General features: G+C 44.4%; 1 protein-coding gene and 1 long non-coding RNA gene across 2 annotated transcripts in view; one reads left to right on the top strand and one right to left on the bottom strand.

The window, feature by feature from the left end:
* Positions 1-5,626: 5,626 nt before the first annotated feature.
* On the top strand, positions 5,627-8,523 carry DDIT4 (DNA damage inducible transcript 4). The gene is made up of 3 exons (XM_020783181.3): positions 5,627-5,788; positions 5,972-6,225; positions 7,020-8,523. Exons 2-3 carry the CDS (start codon positions 6,051-6,053, stop codon positions 7,511-7,513), a joined length of 669 nt encoding a protein of 222 aa, XP_020638840.1. The 5' UTR covers positions 5,627-5,788; positions 5,972-6,050; the 3' UTR covers positions 7,514-8,523.
* The window catches only part of LOC140705906 (uncharacterized), a 31,345-nt gene continuing 21,689 nt past the window's right edge, over positions 7,637-17,292 (bottom strand). Inside the window, exon 2 of the long non-coding RNA XR_012085507.2 lies at positions 7,637-12,447. This is a non-coding gene — a long non-coding RNA (uncharacterized LOC140705906). The remainder of the gene's footprint in view (positions 12,448-17,292) is intronic.

Below are 17,292 nucleotides of genomic sequence, written 5' to 3'. Positions count from 1 at the left end.
TAGCCAATCACTAACAGAAAGCCTGTCTGAAGAGAAAAGTCTTTGTGTGTGAAAGGACAGCAAAGGTGGGGCCAACCTGGCCTCCAGTGGGAGGGAGTTCCAGAGTCTGGGAGCAGCAAAAGAGAAGGCCCTCTCCTGTGTCCCCACCAAACAAACCTTCTGCTCTCTTGGTGGGACCGAGAGAGCAGAAGACAGGGAATAGTCAGACTCCCTCCCACACCCCCACCCAATATTGTATCATCTGGACACACCCAAAAACAGTAGTAAAGGACCAATATAGGCAACCACATAAGCCAAAAACAGGATAAAATGATGTGAGTGGAAATGTGACTAAACAAACAAATAAACCCAAGCCCTGCCAGTTGTACAAAATATGCATCATATTCATGCCAAAAGATTAGCACTAACAATGTGTAGTAGAAGGAATAAATATCAAAAGGAACTGTGAGAAACATGGCAGAAATAGCTGGAAAAAATACCTATGTAGCCATTCCCTGAGAGACAATGAGAGATGGCCAAAAGTAACCCCATGAGCATTGTGGCTAAGGTAGGATATGAACTCAGGATGTTATCACTGCTAGTCCAGCACATGAATCCAGTTTCCCCAACCTAGCATGCTCTCTTATTGTCCCAGGATGGCTTGATTGATTGATTGATTTTGCTGATTGGGGATGATGGAAGATGTGGTTCCACACCTCTGATGAAAGCTGCTCTTAGTAGTATACCACATTAGTTCTAACCATTGGTGACACCAGCATGAAAAACTCCAATAAGGGAAGGAACAGAGCACTACAGGATATATTAAGTGTTTAAGGAATGAGACAGAAATGAGAAAAGGGCAGAGATGTTTTGACGCTGAAAGTAACGACAACGGTCCTTCTTTCCATTTCCTCAGTACAGGGATGGGTAGCTTTTGTGGCTCACAGTTTTGCCTGGAGCACTGGACATGGGTCACACCAGGGAGGGCCAGAGATGGCTGGAAATGCCCCAAATTAGGATAAATTGAACTAGAAATGCTTGAACTGAATACTGTAGTTCTTTTTGGGTTTGAGGGGAGTGAGGTTATTTGGGGAAGCCAGCCATGCTAAAGCAAAAGTTGATGTTTCCGGAAGATTCCAGAAGCAGGGGAAAAAACCCCAACATTTTATTATAGATTTTTGTTTTTGCTTTTTGCATTTGAGGTCTCTGAGGTGGCCCGAAGGGTCACAGATATGCTATTTGGGTCACATTTTGTCCATCCTTGTTTTAGAGCCACAAATAATATTCTCCAATATATACTGGGGCAGATTGAAAGGGGCCATTTCAAGGACAGACTTGATTATAACTAAGCTAAGAGTGGAATAATAGAAACTATTTTTCTGAACTGTGTGAGAAAGACTGGTCGCCCTGGGGCCAGTTTGCAAGCTTCTGTGATACCGATATTTGTCCAAAACTACCCTGCCCCATGGCTGAGTGAAAATCTGATTTACTCATATCCATAAGTTTAAACAAAGACAATAATAATAAAAATGAAGAAAAGTGCCTTTTTTTTCCCACAATTATTTTTAAACTTTTAAAACAACTGACTGTAAAAGCATGTATATTTTGAAATGAGGAAGAACAGTGTTTCTTTTTATATCACTCCAAAATTACAAATCTATGTTGCTTTGAAGATCAGAAAATAGTGAAATAAATGCAGTCTGTAAATATTTATTTATTTATTTAACTTGTATTATTATTATTATTATTATTTATTATTTATTTAATTTATATGCTACCCACACTACCCAAAGGTCTCTGAGCAGCTTACAACAATTAAAATACAATTAAAAAAGATAAAATATTGAAATCAATGCATTTAAAAAACCACATGGTTAGGAAATATGGTCACTAGGATCTGTCTGGACATCTCACAAGTGGATGGAGTACAATGACTCAAGAGTGTGAGTTTGGAAATCCCCATCTCACCTCATCTGCAAACTCAGGAGGTGGCCTTAGGCCAGCTGGTGTCTCAACTGCCTCTCCTCCACCTTGAGCAGTCCTGCTGTCCTAGCTTGATTCTGGGAATTAATAATTCTGACATACAGTACCTTACAAGGTTCTTGTAAGGACTGCTGAGGTGGTAACATTAGTTAAGCGCTTTGAGCAATCGTAAAACATGATATAAACGCTGAGTACGATCAGCATCGTTATTATTTGGCTTGGATATTTTAATTAAGATGGTCTGGATTTCTCTTTTGCCCCAACCCCCATTGTGTGTTTGATAGCAGGGGGTGGGGTGGGCAGTTGTCCAAACATAAGCAGGCATTGACATGCTAATCCTGGCTTCTATACAAAGTCTCCTGTTCAAAGATGCCACTTTCCAAAGAGATCAGGCCTGGTGGGCTGTCGCCTGGGCATGTCCCAAACTGATCCAGCGTCTGCTTCAGGCCTAGGGACAGCTACTGAGGGTGCAATTAAATCAGCTCACATTGACTTGGCCTCTCCATTATATTAGGTTACCCTCTGAAACACTCTTTGCTTTCTTAACCGCTTGCATTCAGGATCCTTTATTTCATTTCCACACAACACCCCATTCAGAGATTTCACTTCGAATTTCAACAGTAAAGAAGTTTAGTATGGGGTCAGGGCTTGGGAAAGTTACTTTTATAGACCACAAGTCTCAACATTCTCCAATTCCTGTATACAGTTCTGCTTAGGATTCGTGTTTTCACAGCATGTGTTTCTGAAAGTCGTGGCCAAAAAATTATTTTCCTCCAAGCTTGTGGTGTATGGATACATACTATGTTAAATTGCAGAGAAAAACCATAATGACAGAAAAGGATCCATGTTTCCCAGAATATTTGGCATTATATTAATCTTCACGCCTCATAACAATTATAGTTAATGCTATCAAAATAAGCCAGTCATTCCTTCAGCCTTTTAAAGCAACAAGATCTGTACTTGTGATGTGTACTGTAAACGTTCTGACCATTTTTTAAAAACAAAGCAGCCAAGAGGTGTGGTGGGGTGGTCCGCCTGCGTGTGTGCCTGCACTCACGCGCACACACACACACGGATTGAACGGCAGTGTGCATGGGTGTGTGTGTGTGTCAGCATCAGCAGATGGGGGAAGCAAGGGCTGAGGTGAGAGGCCCAGACGCGACCCTTTCCAGAGACAACCAGGCAGTTTTGTTTGTGTGTTGCTGACTTCGTTCATCCAAAAAATGACTGGGAGAATCCCTAAACTTGCCCTCTGGTTTATGACCCCGTGAGCCTACCAGTCCATCAGGTTCGCATATCTACCGTCTGAATAGGGCCTCTCCCCCGCCCCACCACCACCACCCCCCATATCGAGATGGCCCCGTCTTTATGTCAAGCCAAGGCCTTTCCTGATAGAAATCCCAGCTGTGACTCAATCAGAACTTTCTCAAAACCCTTGGAAAGGCCACATCCTTTATGGCATTTCCTTCTGATGAAATGATCGGCTTTCTTGCACGCGCGTCTTTTCCCCAAACCGCACCCCACTCCACCCCCCCGCCGCTTCTCTGTCCCCTTATCGGTCGGTCGCACATGATGCAATGCCCGCAGTCATTTACACGAAACTTTTCGGAACACGGAGGGCACTGAGACCTCGCGGATGCCGGTGCTCGTTCTGGCCCGGGCTAGCTTGCAGGGCTGGAGCGATTAGCCGCCTCTCTTACGTGCCGAGTCCACCGTCTCCGGGGGGGGGGGCAGGGGGCCCGTCAGCCGGAAGAACAGCAGCGAAATTCGCCCTTAAGTCCAGCTCTAGCGGGATCAGTCTGTAGGGTGATACGCACGCAAAACCTTTTGCCCCCTGCAGATTGAACCCAAACTGAGCTGACGCAAAGCAGGGGCAATCAAGTCGTGTGAAAGGGTTTTTTTTTCCCTATCTTTAACTTGGGTCATCCGGAGTGCCATCCAACGGGGGGGGCGGTCCGACAGGCAGATATTTCACTTGGATGCGCACCTTCCAAGTATCTGGTTGTGGGGCGGGGGGGGTGAATTATCAGCTGCCTCGAAGTAATTGGTTTGGAGCACTTCAATCGACCTCGCATTCCCAGGGTTTGCAAAGCCCTGGCCAGGCTCTAAATTAAAGATTCATTTTAGATTTAAGATTCGCGGATTACTGAGTCAGGAGCTTTATCACACATAGCGTGTCAATATTTCCCTCGGGAACCGTTGTTTTTTGAGGCAACACAACAGGGACTTCCTGAAAAACGTCGGGATCGGGGGCTCCTCAAGCGCGGCCTGCGCCTAATTCTGCTCCCGTTTCATTTTTCCACCGCGAGGCTCTCCCGGGTTCAAACGCGGGTCGGCGAATCAAAAGCCGCGCGGGGCTGCGCTCCCCATCGTCGCTAAGCTGAGATGTTCAATCGAGGCCGACGACAGGGGTGGAAACCGTCCGAGTTGTTTTAACCCTTCAAAAAAAGGACCATCAGCTCTGTAAAACATCGGGTATACGTGTGGAATAACATACACCCCCTACCCCCGACACGGAAGTTTTGCTTGTTTGTTACGCCTTTCTGCAAGGCCAGTACTATCTTCACCCTCGACAGCGGACACTGCGAATTAAGCCTACTCGTGGGGAGGAAGAAAGGAGGGAGTAAATCGCAGCGCTCGGATGGAAAACAAATTAATCTAATTGTATCATTTTATTTTCCTAAGCGGCCAGTAACCCATCGCGTATCCTAAGATGGTTATGACAAGGAAATTTGGCGATTTTCACTGCAATCCTCGTATCTAAACGCCAATCAGAATTAAAACGGGGGGGGGGGAGAGAAGCCCACTGAACTCAATGGGGTTCATTTCAGCAGGGGTTGGAACAGTGGATGCTCTTAAAACACGCCTAAAGCCCGGTCCCGATCCAGTGAATGTGTGCATCGAGGACCGAGCAGTTAACGCACCCTCTTAATACTTTCTTCACCCAATATGCACAATGAACGGCTAAAGATCTCTGCTCGCAAGTAAGCCTCGCTTGGTGTATTCGTGCGCTTTGTGTCGTCTTATGTGCCAATCGCACACAGACGTCCGACCAAAAAAAAAAAAAAGCACCTGGAATCTTCCAGCTGCAGGAAGAGCTTGAGGTTTTTCACGACCTAGCCTGGAACCACATAGGGCCGCATACTCCGGAGTCAAGTCGCATTGAACACGTTGAGTTCTGCATTCGAAACAGCGCACACGGTAGAAACGCGCGTGATGCCGGCTTCGGGGGGGCATCCAGCCCCCCCCCCCGCCTTGAAGCTACCTTGTTGCTCCCCTCCCCCTCCCCTCCCCCTCCCCCTCCCCCCTCCTTCCTCAGCCCATTGTTCTGCGCGCATCACCCCAACGCCTCCCCTCCGCTTCTGCTCGGGCTGCCGTCCCTATTCTCCTCCCCCCCCCGTATCTCTCCCTCTCCCCGCCCCCCCCTTCGCCGCAACTTCAACTCCAGCCCCCTCCCCCCTCCCCCGTCCAGAACAAAAAAGGGGTGTGTCCCCTACTGCTGTAACCGGGCAGGAAAGAACGTTGCGAACGTGCGCTCCCTCGCGATTGGCCCAGCCCCGCTCCTGCTTCTAGCCAGTCAACAGCAGCGGAGCCAGGGAGCCGAAGGGGGGTGAGAGCGGAGAAAGGGGTGGAGCTTCGCCCTGACCCGACTATTTAAAGGCCGGGCAAAGGGGTTGGAACTGCAGTGCCAACGAAAGGGCAAGGGAGGGGGGAGGTTCAGGGAGGCTGAGCGCCGTTGCAGGGCTGCTGCTACGGGTCAGCGCTTCAGTGGCTACCTCGGAGGTGCCTTATTCTTCTTGTTAACTCCACGGAGACCGTGAAGCCGGTAAGCATTTCTTTTTCGGGAATGGTTCCCCTCCCCTCGCAGGGCACTGATTTAGGGGTTTAAACTGGATCAAGTCACCTTTTTTGCCAGCTGTGTCTGATTGTGGCATAAGCCGCGATCCTGGCGACAGGCCTGCCTGGATTCCTCTCTCTGATGCGTATTTGCGCTCTTTTTCTCTTGCAGAGCCGTCTGTCCGGCGCTGATCCCAGCAGGGACCGTCTTCCAAGGGCTCTTTGAGCAAACGGGAGGTGGAAAGAAAACGATGCCCGTCTCGTGGGACAGCTTCTCCTCTTCGCTGCCTCCCATCCCGGAGCAGAGGGAAAACCCTCCTGCCTTTTCGTGGGAGAAGAGCGCTTACCAAGAAGAGGCCAGTCGCGCTGCGAGGCTGGAGACCTCCGATTGCGAATCCCTGGACAGCAGTTTAAGCTCCGAAGGAGGTGTGTGGGCTTAGAACCAGCGACAGAGGTGCCTGCGGGTGCCTGTGCGCGCGCACCCCCACCTGCATACTTATGCAGCTTTCCCTACCAATCTGGTGTTTCCCAGTGTTAACTGGGACTACTGTCCCCATCATCTCCCCCAGAAGGCCATAATGGCTAGGGGTAATGGGGTTACTGTGGTCCCAGCAACATTAGAGGGCCCCAGATTGGGGAAAAGCCAGCCTGTATGGCTTGAGAAGCGATTGCAAGGCTGCTAGCCCTGGGAAGCACCCCAGTGCAGAATGCACCATGTAATGGGGAAATGGGGGGGGGGGCACAGATGTGAAGGCATTTCTGCAGGAAGTACCATAGAAATTAAACTATTTTTCCTTTTCCCCACTACCCTATAAATCCTTTAACTAGAAAAGGATATCTTAAGCAGAATTCTCTGCATGTTGCTATTAAAGAAAGCCCTATTTATTGAACCAGTTGGGCTTGTCAATACGTGCAGGATTAGGCTGCTAATTGTTCTTATTGAAGGCCTTGAGTTGGTGGAGGAAACAACTCTGTGTGTTTCTTTATAGTTCACATTCTGCATTAAGTGTTTGAGATTTTTATCAAAGGATGATCAAGCAATAGATTTACCATTTATTGCCTTCCTGCCGTTCTAGAGAATCTTGAGTAGGACTGCCTGGGAAGAGTTCTGTTTCTTAGCTAGAATGGGATGTATTAACTTAGAGCCCTCTGATTCCAGGAAGGGATGTGTGACCAAGCACAGGACTCATGGGTTGCTCTTTCTGTCTGTCAATTTGCAGATGCACAAGAATATCTAGATGAAGTGTCCTTGCCTGATTTTGACTTGTTAAATGATCCAGAGGATGAACTCCTGTGTGCCAACCTCATGAAGCTAATCCAAGTCAGTCTCAACAAAGCCAAGATCAACTCCAACCGCGCCTCCCGGCTCCTTATGCCCAACCAGCTGGTCACACAAGTTGGGAAGGAACTGCTTCACTTGGCTTACCGGGAGCCCTGTGGTTTGCGGGGGGCCCTCATTGACTTGTGTGTGGAACAAGGGAAGGGATGCCACAGTGTGGGGCAGATTGCAGTGGACCCCAGCCTAGTGCCTACCTTCCAGCTGACTCTGGTTCTAAGACTGGATTCCCGCCTGTGGCCAAAAATCCAGGGACTCTTTAGCTCCGGCTCAGCTTTCTCTCCAGGCTTTAGCCAATCACTGAAGCTCAGCACTGGTTTCAGAGTGATTAAAAAGAAGCTGTACAGCTCTGAACAGTTGCTCATAGAGGAATGTTGAGGTGGATGGCCTTCTTCTTCCTGGTGGGTTTAACTGAGCATTTCCTCTAAGATGTGGTGGCCAGCACCAGACAAGATTGGGGTGAGGCTTGTTACTTTAAAAGGGCTATGGAACATAAGCTGATTTTGAGAGGGGGGCGGGCTTCCCTTGGGGGGGGGAGCCCACCCCCCAGGTTAGATTAGATGGATGTTTGATTTGAAGAGAATAGTGGGGCAGAGGTAGTCCAAAGAGGAGGCAGAAAGTGACGCTTGAAAAAAAAAAAGCATTTTGATGCTTAGTAATTCTGACAAAAACAAAGCCCTCTGCTGACTAGGCCTGGGTACAACAGGTTAGCTTTAAAATTCAACATTTGTCTTGACTGATTTAGCAGTATTTTTTTCCCTTGACAACTGATGTGAGATAATAGTAGCAGGCCTGACACTATGGGCATATGAAGGTTGCCTCTTCTCTTTTCTCTTTTTTGTTTTCTTGTTAAGCGGTTGTTTTTTTAAAAAAAGAAAAATGTAGATAGTGGTCCGTGGATGTTTGGTAAAAGGTGAGGTGCGTGAACGATGGTTTGTAAGTGTTAAGGTCTAAAAAGGGACCAAGGGGCCATGTACCTGTTGCTGTGAAGAAGCTCTGCTACTGACACGAGGGCAGCTTAAAGGAAGGCAGCTAAATAAGGAGTTCTGCATGGGAAGAAATGGGGTGGGTTTGAATCCACCGAACACCACTGTGTAACTCCATTAGTTTGAATGAGATCAGTGTGGGAGGCACAGGGCACTCAAGTGGATTGTGCCTTGTCAATGAGTAGGATTCCTGGTGATGTATATCTCTAAGGGGAGGTGTTAGGTGATGCTTGCAAGGGGTGGGGTGGGGTGGGGGCGTGGGGCAGGAACCCTCACGGCCGGTCTGTGTAGCGCTTCCATTGACTACCGTTCACATGGAATACACTTGATGTTCAGGTTTTTGAAGATTTCCTATGCAACTTGGTTTTTTACTTTTCTAATAAAAATGTTTCTAATAATGTGCTTCTGTTTGTCCTGTTCTCTGGGATCCAAGGCAATTTTCGAAGCGGGTGGTGGTAGTGCCATCGGATATGCAGGTGGTCCTGAAAACTTGGCAGTGCAATCTGCAAAGGGAAGGCTCCTTGAAACACCTCTAATGTTAGAGGGCAAAATTGCCTGCCTGCTCCACTTGATCCAGTTCTTCACCAACCAAGATGATGCATTTCAGTGAGGATGGGAAGCCAAAGTGTGTCTGGAATCCAAATGTTCTGCCTTGTACATCTGGTCCAAAAAGAGCAGAGCAAGTGTGTGTCTCCCCCTAGTCTGCTCAGAAGCATGATTATCATAACCTGTGCTGGTGCTAAAATCTCAGACTCCAAGCATTTATTGGCAAAATCCACCCATCTTTCCTGGTGTACAGTTATGCCGGCCACCCTGCAAACTAGCCTGTTGAATGGCGTTGTACAGAAAAGCTGGAACCTTGTAAGGAGGGTGGCTGTGGTTAAATATCAATTGGCCTAGGCAGCAGCCTCTACTTGGAGAGGGTAATGGGAAACAATAGGTGTTCTAACTAGGTTGCTAGTTTACAATAAAAGCATTGTGGTACCTAACAAGCAGGCTCTTGCTCAGCTGCAGGGCAGCAGAATATACAAGGAAGTGGAACATAAGCCTTTGCAGGATGGGGCCAGTGTTGAGATATGCCCCAATTAAAGAGGTTCAGTTTAGGAAGGTGGGCAGCATGTGTTTGTTTTTGATAACTGAATAGTATTGATTTTAGGACTGAAGAGATTGCATTTTCTCACAGCTCTACAAAACTCTGATGGAGCCCAACCTTAGATGTGCAATCCAAATTAAGGGTCAGTTTCCACCTTACCTAGCACTTCCCCCTGGAGAAAGCAGCACATGTACTTTAAAGAGGGACTATGCCTGCCATTGTTTAACTTCCTCTCCTAAACAGGACCGCTTTGGTCCTATGACCTCACCTCTTGAACTTGCATCTGTGAGCTCTCATTCAGCTGAAGCAAAACAGCAAGAGAGTGGGTTTTAGGAAAAGAGACAGATGCTCCTTTTTCCCCCCTGAATTCATACTTGACTTTTCTATGAGAAATGAGACTGAAGATGACTAGCAGCAGCATTCAATTAAAAACAAACGCTATTAAAGCATCAGGTTATCAAGATGATAAGCACAGAAACATGAAGCAGCAAAAGTCCGTCTTCAAATATAATACAGCACGGTTGCCTGAATAAATAGATCTTTGCCTGGCAGTGGAAGGACAAGAGGGAAAGGGCCGGCTAAGCCTCCTTTGGCAGGGAGTTCCCCAGCCTGGGAGCAGCCACCCAGAAGTCCCTGACTTTGAGTCTGTCAATTTTGCAAGTATGCCAATGTGAACTCTTTCCTAACTGCTGAAAGCAACTGTGCCATATCTTAATTGCATTTGTTCCCGGGGGGGTGTGTGTGTTATTCTCAGCCAAGGGTGGAGAATAGGTGGTCTTCTAAGTATTGAGAAACTGCAGGCCTCATCAGCCCAGGCCAATGTAGCTACCAGCAAAATATTATGAGAACCGAACCTCTGGGAACTGCACATTCTCTGTCTTTGAGATAAGATGATGGCACACTACCCACAGCAATGACTGTGAAAGTTAACAGAGTTGTTATAGTACACGCTTTTTTTAAAAAGATAGAAGTCTCACATGGGGAACCTGTACCCATGTAGATTTTGCTGGAGTAAGTGCAGATTTATATACAAACTGTGAAAATCTACAGTTTGGAGCCTCAGATTAAAAGGGGTCTATTACATACAAAGAACTACTGAAGTTCAAGTTTCACATAACCATCTGAATCATAAACTTGCGGGGGGCAATGCTATGGAGTATCTCTTCCTCTGATCCTGGCTGGACTACAGATTCCATCATTCTTTTCTATTGGCAAGGCCAACTCAAGACTGATGGGAAATGGACTACAGCAATATTTGGAAGGCCTCATGTCCGCCCCCCTCCCAGCTTTGGCTTACTTGATGTAATATATAACCTATATTGTGAAGACAAGGGCAAGACTGAGTGTACGTGTGTTGGAATTCTTTTACATTGTGATATTAATGTTATGTATAAAATTAATTTATAGAAAAAGAAAGAGAGACACACATATAAAGTTATAATGTTACATGGTGATTCTATACGTGGTACAAACATTTTTTTAAAACAAACTTTGTGGAAATACCCAACAAAGAGAATGGATCACACACTGTGCACTCAGCTGTACAATGCTGACAACGAATGTTTGACTTCAGCTCAGTGTCAGCATGTTGGTGGAAGGGGTAACTGGTTTCAGTTTCTAATGAGCATTTGCAGAAGTAGCATCTGGTGCCTGCTAGAGAAGCACATTTTGCCAGGATTGTATTCCCACTGAATTGAAGAGCATGTGAGGGAAGACTAAGAGCTCTCTTTTTTAAAAAAAACATGTTCATGGGAGTGCATCATGACACAACTGCAAAAGGCAAACAACAACAACAACCCACCACCCTCCTTTTTATAACAGTATACAAACTTGTTCCAAAAAAAAAAAAAACTAGGTAAAGATTTATTGAGATACTACTTAATGTACTTCAGGTAAGTACAGGTAAATTATTTATTTATTTCATTCTTAGATCACCCATCCAGCCAAGGCCACTCTGGGAGGTTTACAACATATAAATACCACCAAGTACCATTTAACATAACAAAAAATAGAAATAATAAAATATAAATAAACTATAAAAATACATCAAAATAAAACATTTTAAAACATTCAAAGCATTTTAAACATTTCAGATGGCAGACACTGGACAGATAGGCTCATAAGACACAGGTGAGCTTGCAGGCGTGATGTTTTCGAATGCCTGCCTAAATAGCCAGGTTTTCAGTGACTTTTTGAATATCTCCAGCAAAGGGGGCCAAGCGAATTGCAGGGGGAGCTCACAACCCAGGGAAGAGTCACACATTCAAGGAAAGAATGGAAATAATTTGCAACAGGGATGCAGCCCACAATCTTTACCAGAATGCTACTGACATTTGACAGAGTTGAATTTTGGGTGTCTGTTACCATCAAACCAGGAAAAATCTCCACTGAGATAATTTCACAACTTGGTGAGGCTGGCCTCGTCATGAGGCGGCTGAAGGTCTGCAGTGAGGAGAGTGCCAGCCTAAGCATCAGTCTTGCCAACCTGCTGTTTCTGCCACGTGCTTGAGGAGGAGACTGTGGAGCACCAAGCCTAGCAGTGGCCAGTGCGAGCTCTCTTTGTGGCTAGCTTCCCTTCTGATTTTCTGATGGGAACACAGTCATAAAAGGGGGTGTGATGGTAAATTTGGAACAGCAAGTTCCCATCACAGTAGTTCTTGTGGCTATGCCGAATGAGAGTTCAAACGTGAAAATAACTATGTTGATCTGTTACCAAATGAGCTTTAGCTGTTTTTATTTCCACCATGAACAGGTCTTTTGTAGATCTAATGGATCTTAAGGAATAGGCCACCTCAAAATATTTTGCATTCAGGGAAAGCTCCCAACAATATATGATTGCTGGGAAAATGCATTTTCCTGCAGCAATAGCTGGATTATGACTGGGGCATGGGAGGACACCCCCCCAATTCTAGAATTATTTGCCCTTCCCCTTCTGTTGCTGAGCCACCTGTAACTCATCCCACCCTCACCTCAACTCATGGCAAGAACTGTAGCTCAGTTCAAAGGGAACAGGGTGAAGTGCTTTGACCATTTAAAGCCTATTCATCTATCTGCAGAATGAATTGGGGTGAGAGGAGGTGGGCAAATAAAACAGGTGGAATCGGATATGGTTTTTTTTCCCTCCAGGCAGGCAAGCCTGATTCTTCTGCATCACATGCTGCTTCCAGTCCACTAAAATGCTGGTCTTGTTTCATCCATTTTGCTTCTCTTTCAATTATCAGGTGGGCTGTCAGCTGTGAGTGAGAAAATTACAGTATGAATGCTGATTGATTTGAATATGAATATTAATGTATAGATATTTTATTTTAGAAAATTTTGAATATGAATTTCAATATGAATATTAATGTATAGATATTTTATTTTGGAAAAATTAGGGCCTTTGAATCCATTTCAAATCATTGTGAAACAACCCTTGCTTTGGAGATGGTGACATCTCAAACACCAGCTTCTTCAGTAACTAAAAAAAATGGGAGTATCAGAGGAATCCATTGAAAAGGGCCCACAGTGGCATCGTGATCAGCTATGCCAATTCTTGGTTTAAATATGACACCAATAGAGAAGACAGAGCGAATTAACAAGTCTTACAGAATTGCTGGCTCACTATTGATTCAATAGGTGTACTCTAGGTGGGACTAAGCAATTGGGTTAGGCCTTTGGAAAGTTAAAAATTACAAATAATGTAGACAGTAACAGGGCGAGTTGGGGCCAGTTGAATAAGGATGCAACAAAGAGAATTAAATTTGAAAAGTAACAAAGTAACATAGCAGGTAGAGGTACATACTGTATAGGCTATATGCTGTTCAACAATTAACCTAGATTTGTGAAAGAATATTAAAGTTGTTATCCAGGTATCATCTTCTCTTACACTCCCCTGCTGTCTTTTCTCTCTCTTGAGTATTGGCTTTTTCTGTTCTAATATATCTGCATGTGTGGCAGAATTATATTTTACAGGGTGGTTCCAACTTGCAGTAATACATATAGGGGAACATATAGACTACACACTCACTGCTGAGGGTGAGGAGTGAGGGAGATTGGGTGGATTGAGAATATCTGGTATTCTTTTAATAATTATATGCCATCAAGTTGTTTCTGACTTATGGTGACCTTTTTCAGGGTTTTCAAGGTTGAAAATATGCAGAAGTGGTTTACTTTTCCCTTCTTCTGGCTGTTGCGTGGGACTGTGCAGCTTACCCAAGGTCACACAGGCTGGCATTACTTGCAGGAGCCAGAGCGGGGAATCAAACTCCCAACTGAAACCACTGAGATATCCAGCCAGCTTTGCTAATGTGCCATCAGGTGAATTATAACTTATGGTGACCCTTTTCAGGTTTTTTAAAGGTAAAGATTACTCAAAAGCGATTAACCATTCCTTTCTTCTGGAACTATGCAACTTGCCCAAGGCCACACAGGCTGGCTCTTCTCCCTGCAAACGCTGTGGGGAATCCAACTCCCATCCTCTGGTTCTGCACCCAGATACCTAAACCACTGAGCTAGCTAGCTTGGTTTTCTTTTACTGCATTTAAAAAAAACTCTCGCAAAAACTTTAAATTAAAGAAAGTAACAAAAAGTTAGCATTGTGGCATCCATCTTGTGGTTTTGATGCAACCAGTAACATTTTCCTGTTACAGTACTTTAAATTTATTTTAAAGTAACAGGGTTAATTTTTAGGGTATATTAAGAGCAGTTTTACCTAGGCACATGGCGGCACTGTGGGCCAAACTGCAGAAGCCTGTGCTGCACGGTCAGAAGACCAGCAGTCGTAAGATCGAATCCATGCGACGGAGTGAGCTCCCGTCGCTTTGTCCCAGCTCCTTGCCAACCTAGCAGTTCGAAAACATACAAATGCAAGTAGATAAATAGGTACCACCTCAGTGGGATGGTAAAATGGCGTTCCCTAGTCACGCTGGCCATGTGGCAATGGAAACTGTCTTTGGACAAGCGCTGGCTCTACGGCTTGAAAACGGGATGAGCACCACCCCCTAGAGTTGGACACGACTGGACTGAAAATGTCAAGGGGAACCTTTACCTTTAAGAGGAGTTTTAGTGCAATTTTTCATGTTTTACCAATATTAATGGAGTTCTTCAGGGGGAAAAACTTTTTTAAAAAGTGTAAGAAGCTGTCTTTCAAAGTCCTATCCTTTAATGGATATAGCAACAGATTACTTTCCTAGGCTCTGCAACCACTTACATAACAAATTCTAAAACATAACTCTTCCAGCTCTACCCTCTCCGTATACCACGATGATCCAAACCCTATTGTCCATCTATCAAGGAAGGCCTCTTTTTGGTCAGCTATGGATTTACTAACCATTATGTCTATAGCCAACAGACATAATGAGATGTGATGTAGATATTTCAAGACCAAGTAAGAGACTTCAGGCATTTGAATAAAACAGCTAAGAAACCATGAAAGGGATGCAAAACACAACAAGCGAGACAGGTTAGGTTGCCTCTGGTTTGTATTCTCCTGAGCATTGTACTTTGATTGTGAAAATGGCACAAGAACGGGTAATTATAAAAACCTGCAATTATAACTTTAAGAAAAGTGTTAACCCAAAGATAATTAAGCTGTTTGCAAATTAAAACTCAATAAGGTCTGCCAGATATGGGACGAGAAAAGAAAAACATCTCTCTTGTCTTTAGATCTCAGTATAACAAGCTTATGGAAGCTTTCCCCCCCATATCGGTACAATTTAAGGTGGAGGTTTTGTCCAGAAGGATGCTACCCATGCACTTGATGTGCATGAAACCTAGCCATGGGCAGTTCCAGTGATTGGATGCCCAGCTGGAATAATCGATTGGACTCAAAAGGAATTAGAAGAATTGGATCAAAGAACACGGAAACAACTGAACATGCACCATACACTACATCCAAAAAGTGATGTGGACAGATTATATTTACCACAAAAAATTGGAGGCCATGGATTACTGCAGGTAGTAGAGGAGGAAAAAAGAAGCCTAAATAATTATGTCAGTACAAGCAGAGAAAAATACTTACGGCAGTGAAAATGGATAATATTTTGAAAACGACAGAAACAAAAGCTCAATATAAGAAACAACAATTTGAAAATAAATTAAACAGTTGGAAAAATAAAGCACTACATGGACAACACCTGAGAAATATTGATGGAAAGCACGATCATAATTCAACATGGGAATGGCTAAAACTGGAGATCCTTAAGAAAGAATCCGAGGGCTTGATTTTTGCTGCACAAGAATAAGCACTGCAAACCAACGTGATGAAAGCTAAGATCCAAGGACTTAGCGCTAAGAACAAATGTTGACTCTGACAAGAAAAAGATGAAACTGTGTAACACCTCATCTGTGAATGTCCAAAAATTGCACAAAGATAAAGTTAAGCATGATAGAGTGGCAAAGTTAGTGCACTGGTCGTTATGCAAAAAATATAACTTGCCAGCCTCCAAAAAACCCATGGGAACATCAGACAGAGAAGGTGTCAGAAAATGAGGAAATCAAGATCTTGTGGGCTTTCCAGATCCAAACAGATAGACACCTTGAACATAACACACCAGACATAGTAGTAATAGAACGAAGAAATGTCTGGATCATTGACACTGCAGTTCCAGGACATGCCGGAGTTGAAAATAAAGAACTGGAAAAACTAACAAAGTACAGAGACCTGGTAATCGAAACATCTTGCCTCTGGAAGAAACATACTTCAGTGGTCCCTGTAGTCATTGGGGCTTTGGGAACAATATCAAGAAATTTCACACAGTACTATAAGCAGTCACAGATCTCAGAAATCATAACATCAGAGCTACAAAAAACGGCAGTACAGTATTAGGAACAGCATACATACTTTGACTATACTTAACAGATACTTAGGTTTTTGGTTAAAACTCGTATCTGTTACATAATACCAGTCAATGTTTTTATAATTTTGACTGTGCCTGGTGGTTTACAACAACAACAACAACAACAATGTGCCATCAAGTCAATTTTGACTTCCAGTAACCCCTTTTCAGGATTTTCCAGGTAGAGAATACACAGAAGTGGTTACCATTCCCTTCTTCTGTGGGCACCCTGGGACTGTGCAGATTGCCAGGGCTTGCACAGGCTGGCTCTTTACTCTGGCGGCACAGTGGGGAATCGAACTCCCTACATAGTAGTAAACAAAGTATATCGCTAGTTGCTTTTCTTGACTCTGCACCATGATGAGAAGAGCAGGGCTAGTGTCAGGATTAAATCCTCTATCTAACAAAATTGTATATGATGGACCCTTGCCAGATACCAGCTGGTAGACCCTGAAGCCTAGTGCCCACCTTGCATAGATTACCAGGAGCACAGATAGCAGTACTGGTGGAAGCATGGCTTGCCCCGTGTGACTGTGAGCAAGCAGATATTTTCAGTTGCCCACAATGTCTTGCAGTAATCTGAGGGAAATGGAAAATGGAAGTCATCTCATTGTTACGTGGTACAAGGTAAAAGCTAGCCAGTGAGAAGCAAGAAAGTGCACCCAGTAGCAATCAAGTGGATTCAGCCCTAAAAATCTGATGACTGCTCATAGATACTGGGTACCAGACAATGTATGTAGGTCAAAAGCATGCCTGATATTGTTTGGGTCAGCAGCATCCTTTTGCGTGTAGGAACATCAGATGTGTAGGTTTCAACCTATGAGTTTTGCCCTACTTGCAGAGTTGTGTGTATGGTGTTCAGAGTTATTTTTCAAGAATAATTTGCTCCTTGTTGCCTATCACTTTTTCAAGCTAATTCATGAGTGCTACCAATTATTCCTCACAGAACTATCTTCACCAGGACTGCAACAAACACGGTGCTTTGGGATTCCCACCACAATGTATTTTATTTTTTAATACAGAAATGGCACAAAAAGAAGAAGAAAAGAAATCTCTGCAAATGATCCCACCCCTTAAAACAGAGTTTTAGGAGCAAAATCAAAAAGTAAATCAAAAAGTAAAATTATTACCAATTATGTTATTTTAGAAAAATAATACTGCATTAGTAATCCAGTCACCCTATACATTTATACATTATTGCCAACATCATCGTTGGAAATGTCTGATCCCATTTTAATCAGAAGCACTCTTCACTAAGTTGCC

The sequence above is a fragment of the Pogona vitticeps genome, chromosome 3 (genome assembly GCF_051106095.1).
Source record: "Pogona vitticeps strain Pit_001003342236 chromosome 3, PviZW2.1, whole genome shotgun sequence".
NCBI lineage: Eukaryota > Metazoa > Chordata > Lepidosauria > Squamata > Agamidae > Pogona > Pogona vitticeps.
The sequence above is the reverse complement of the archived record's forward strand: the minus strand, read 5'-3'. Positions and strand labels throughout refer to the sequence as shown.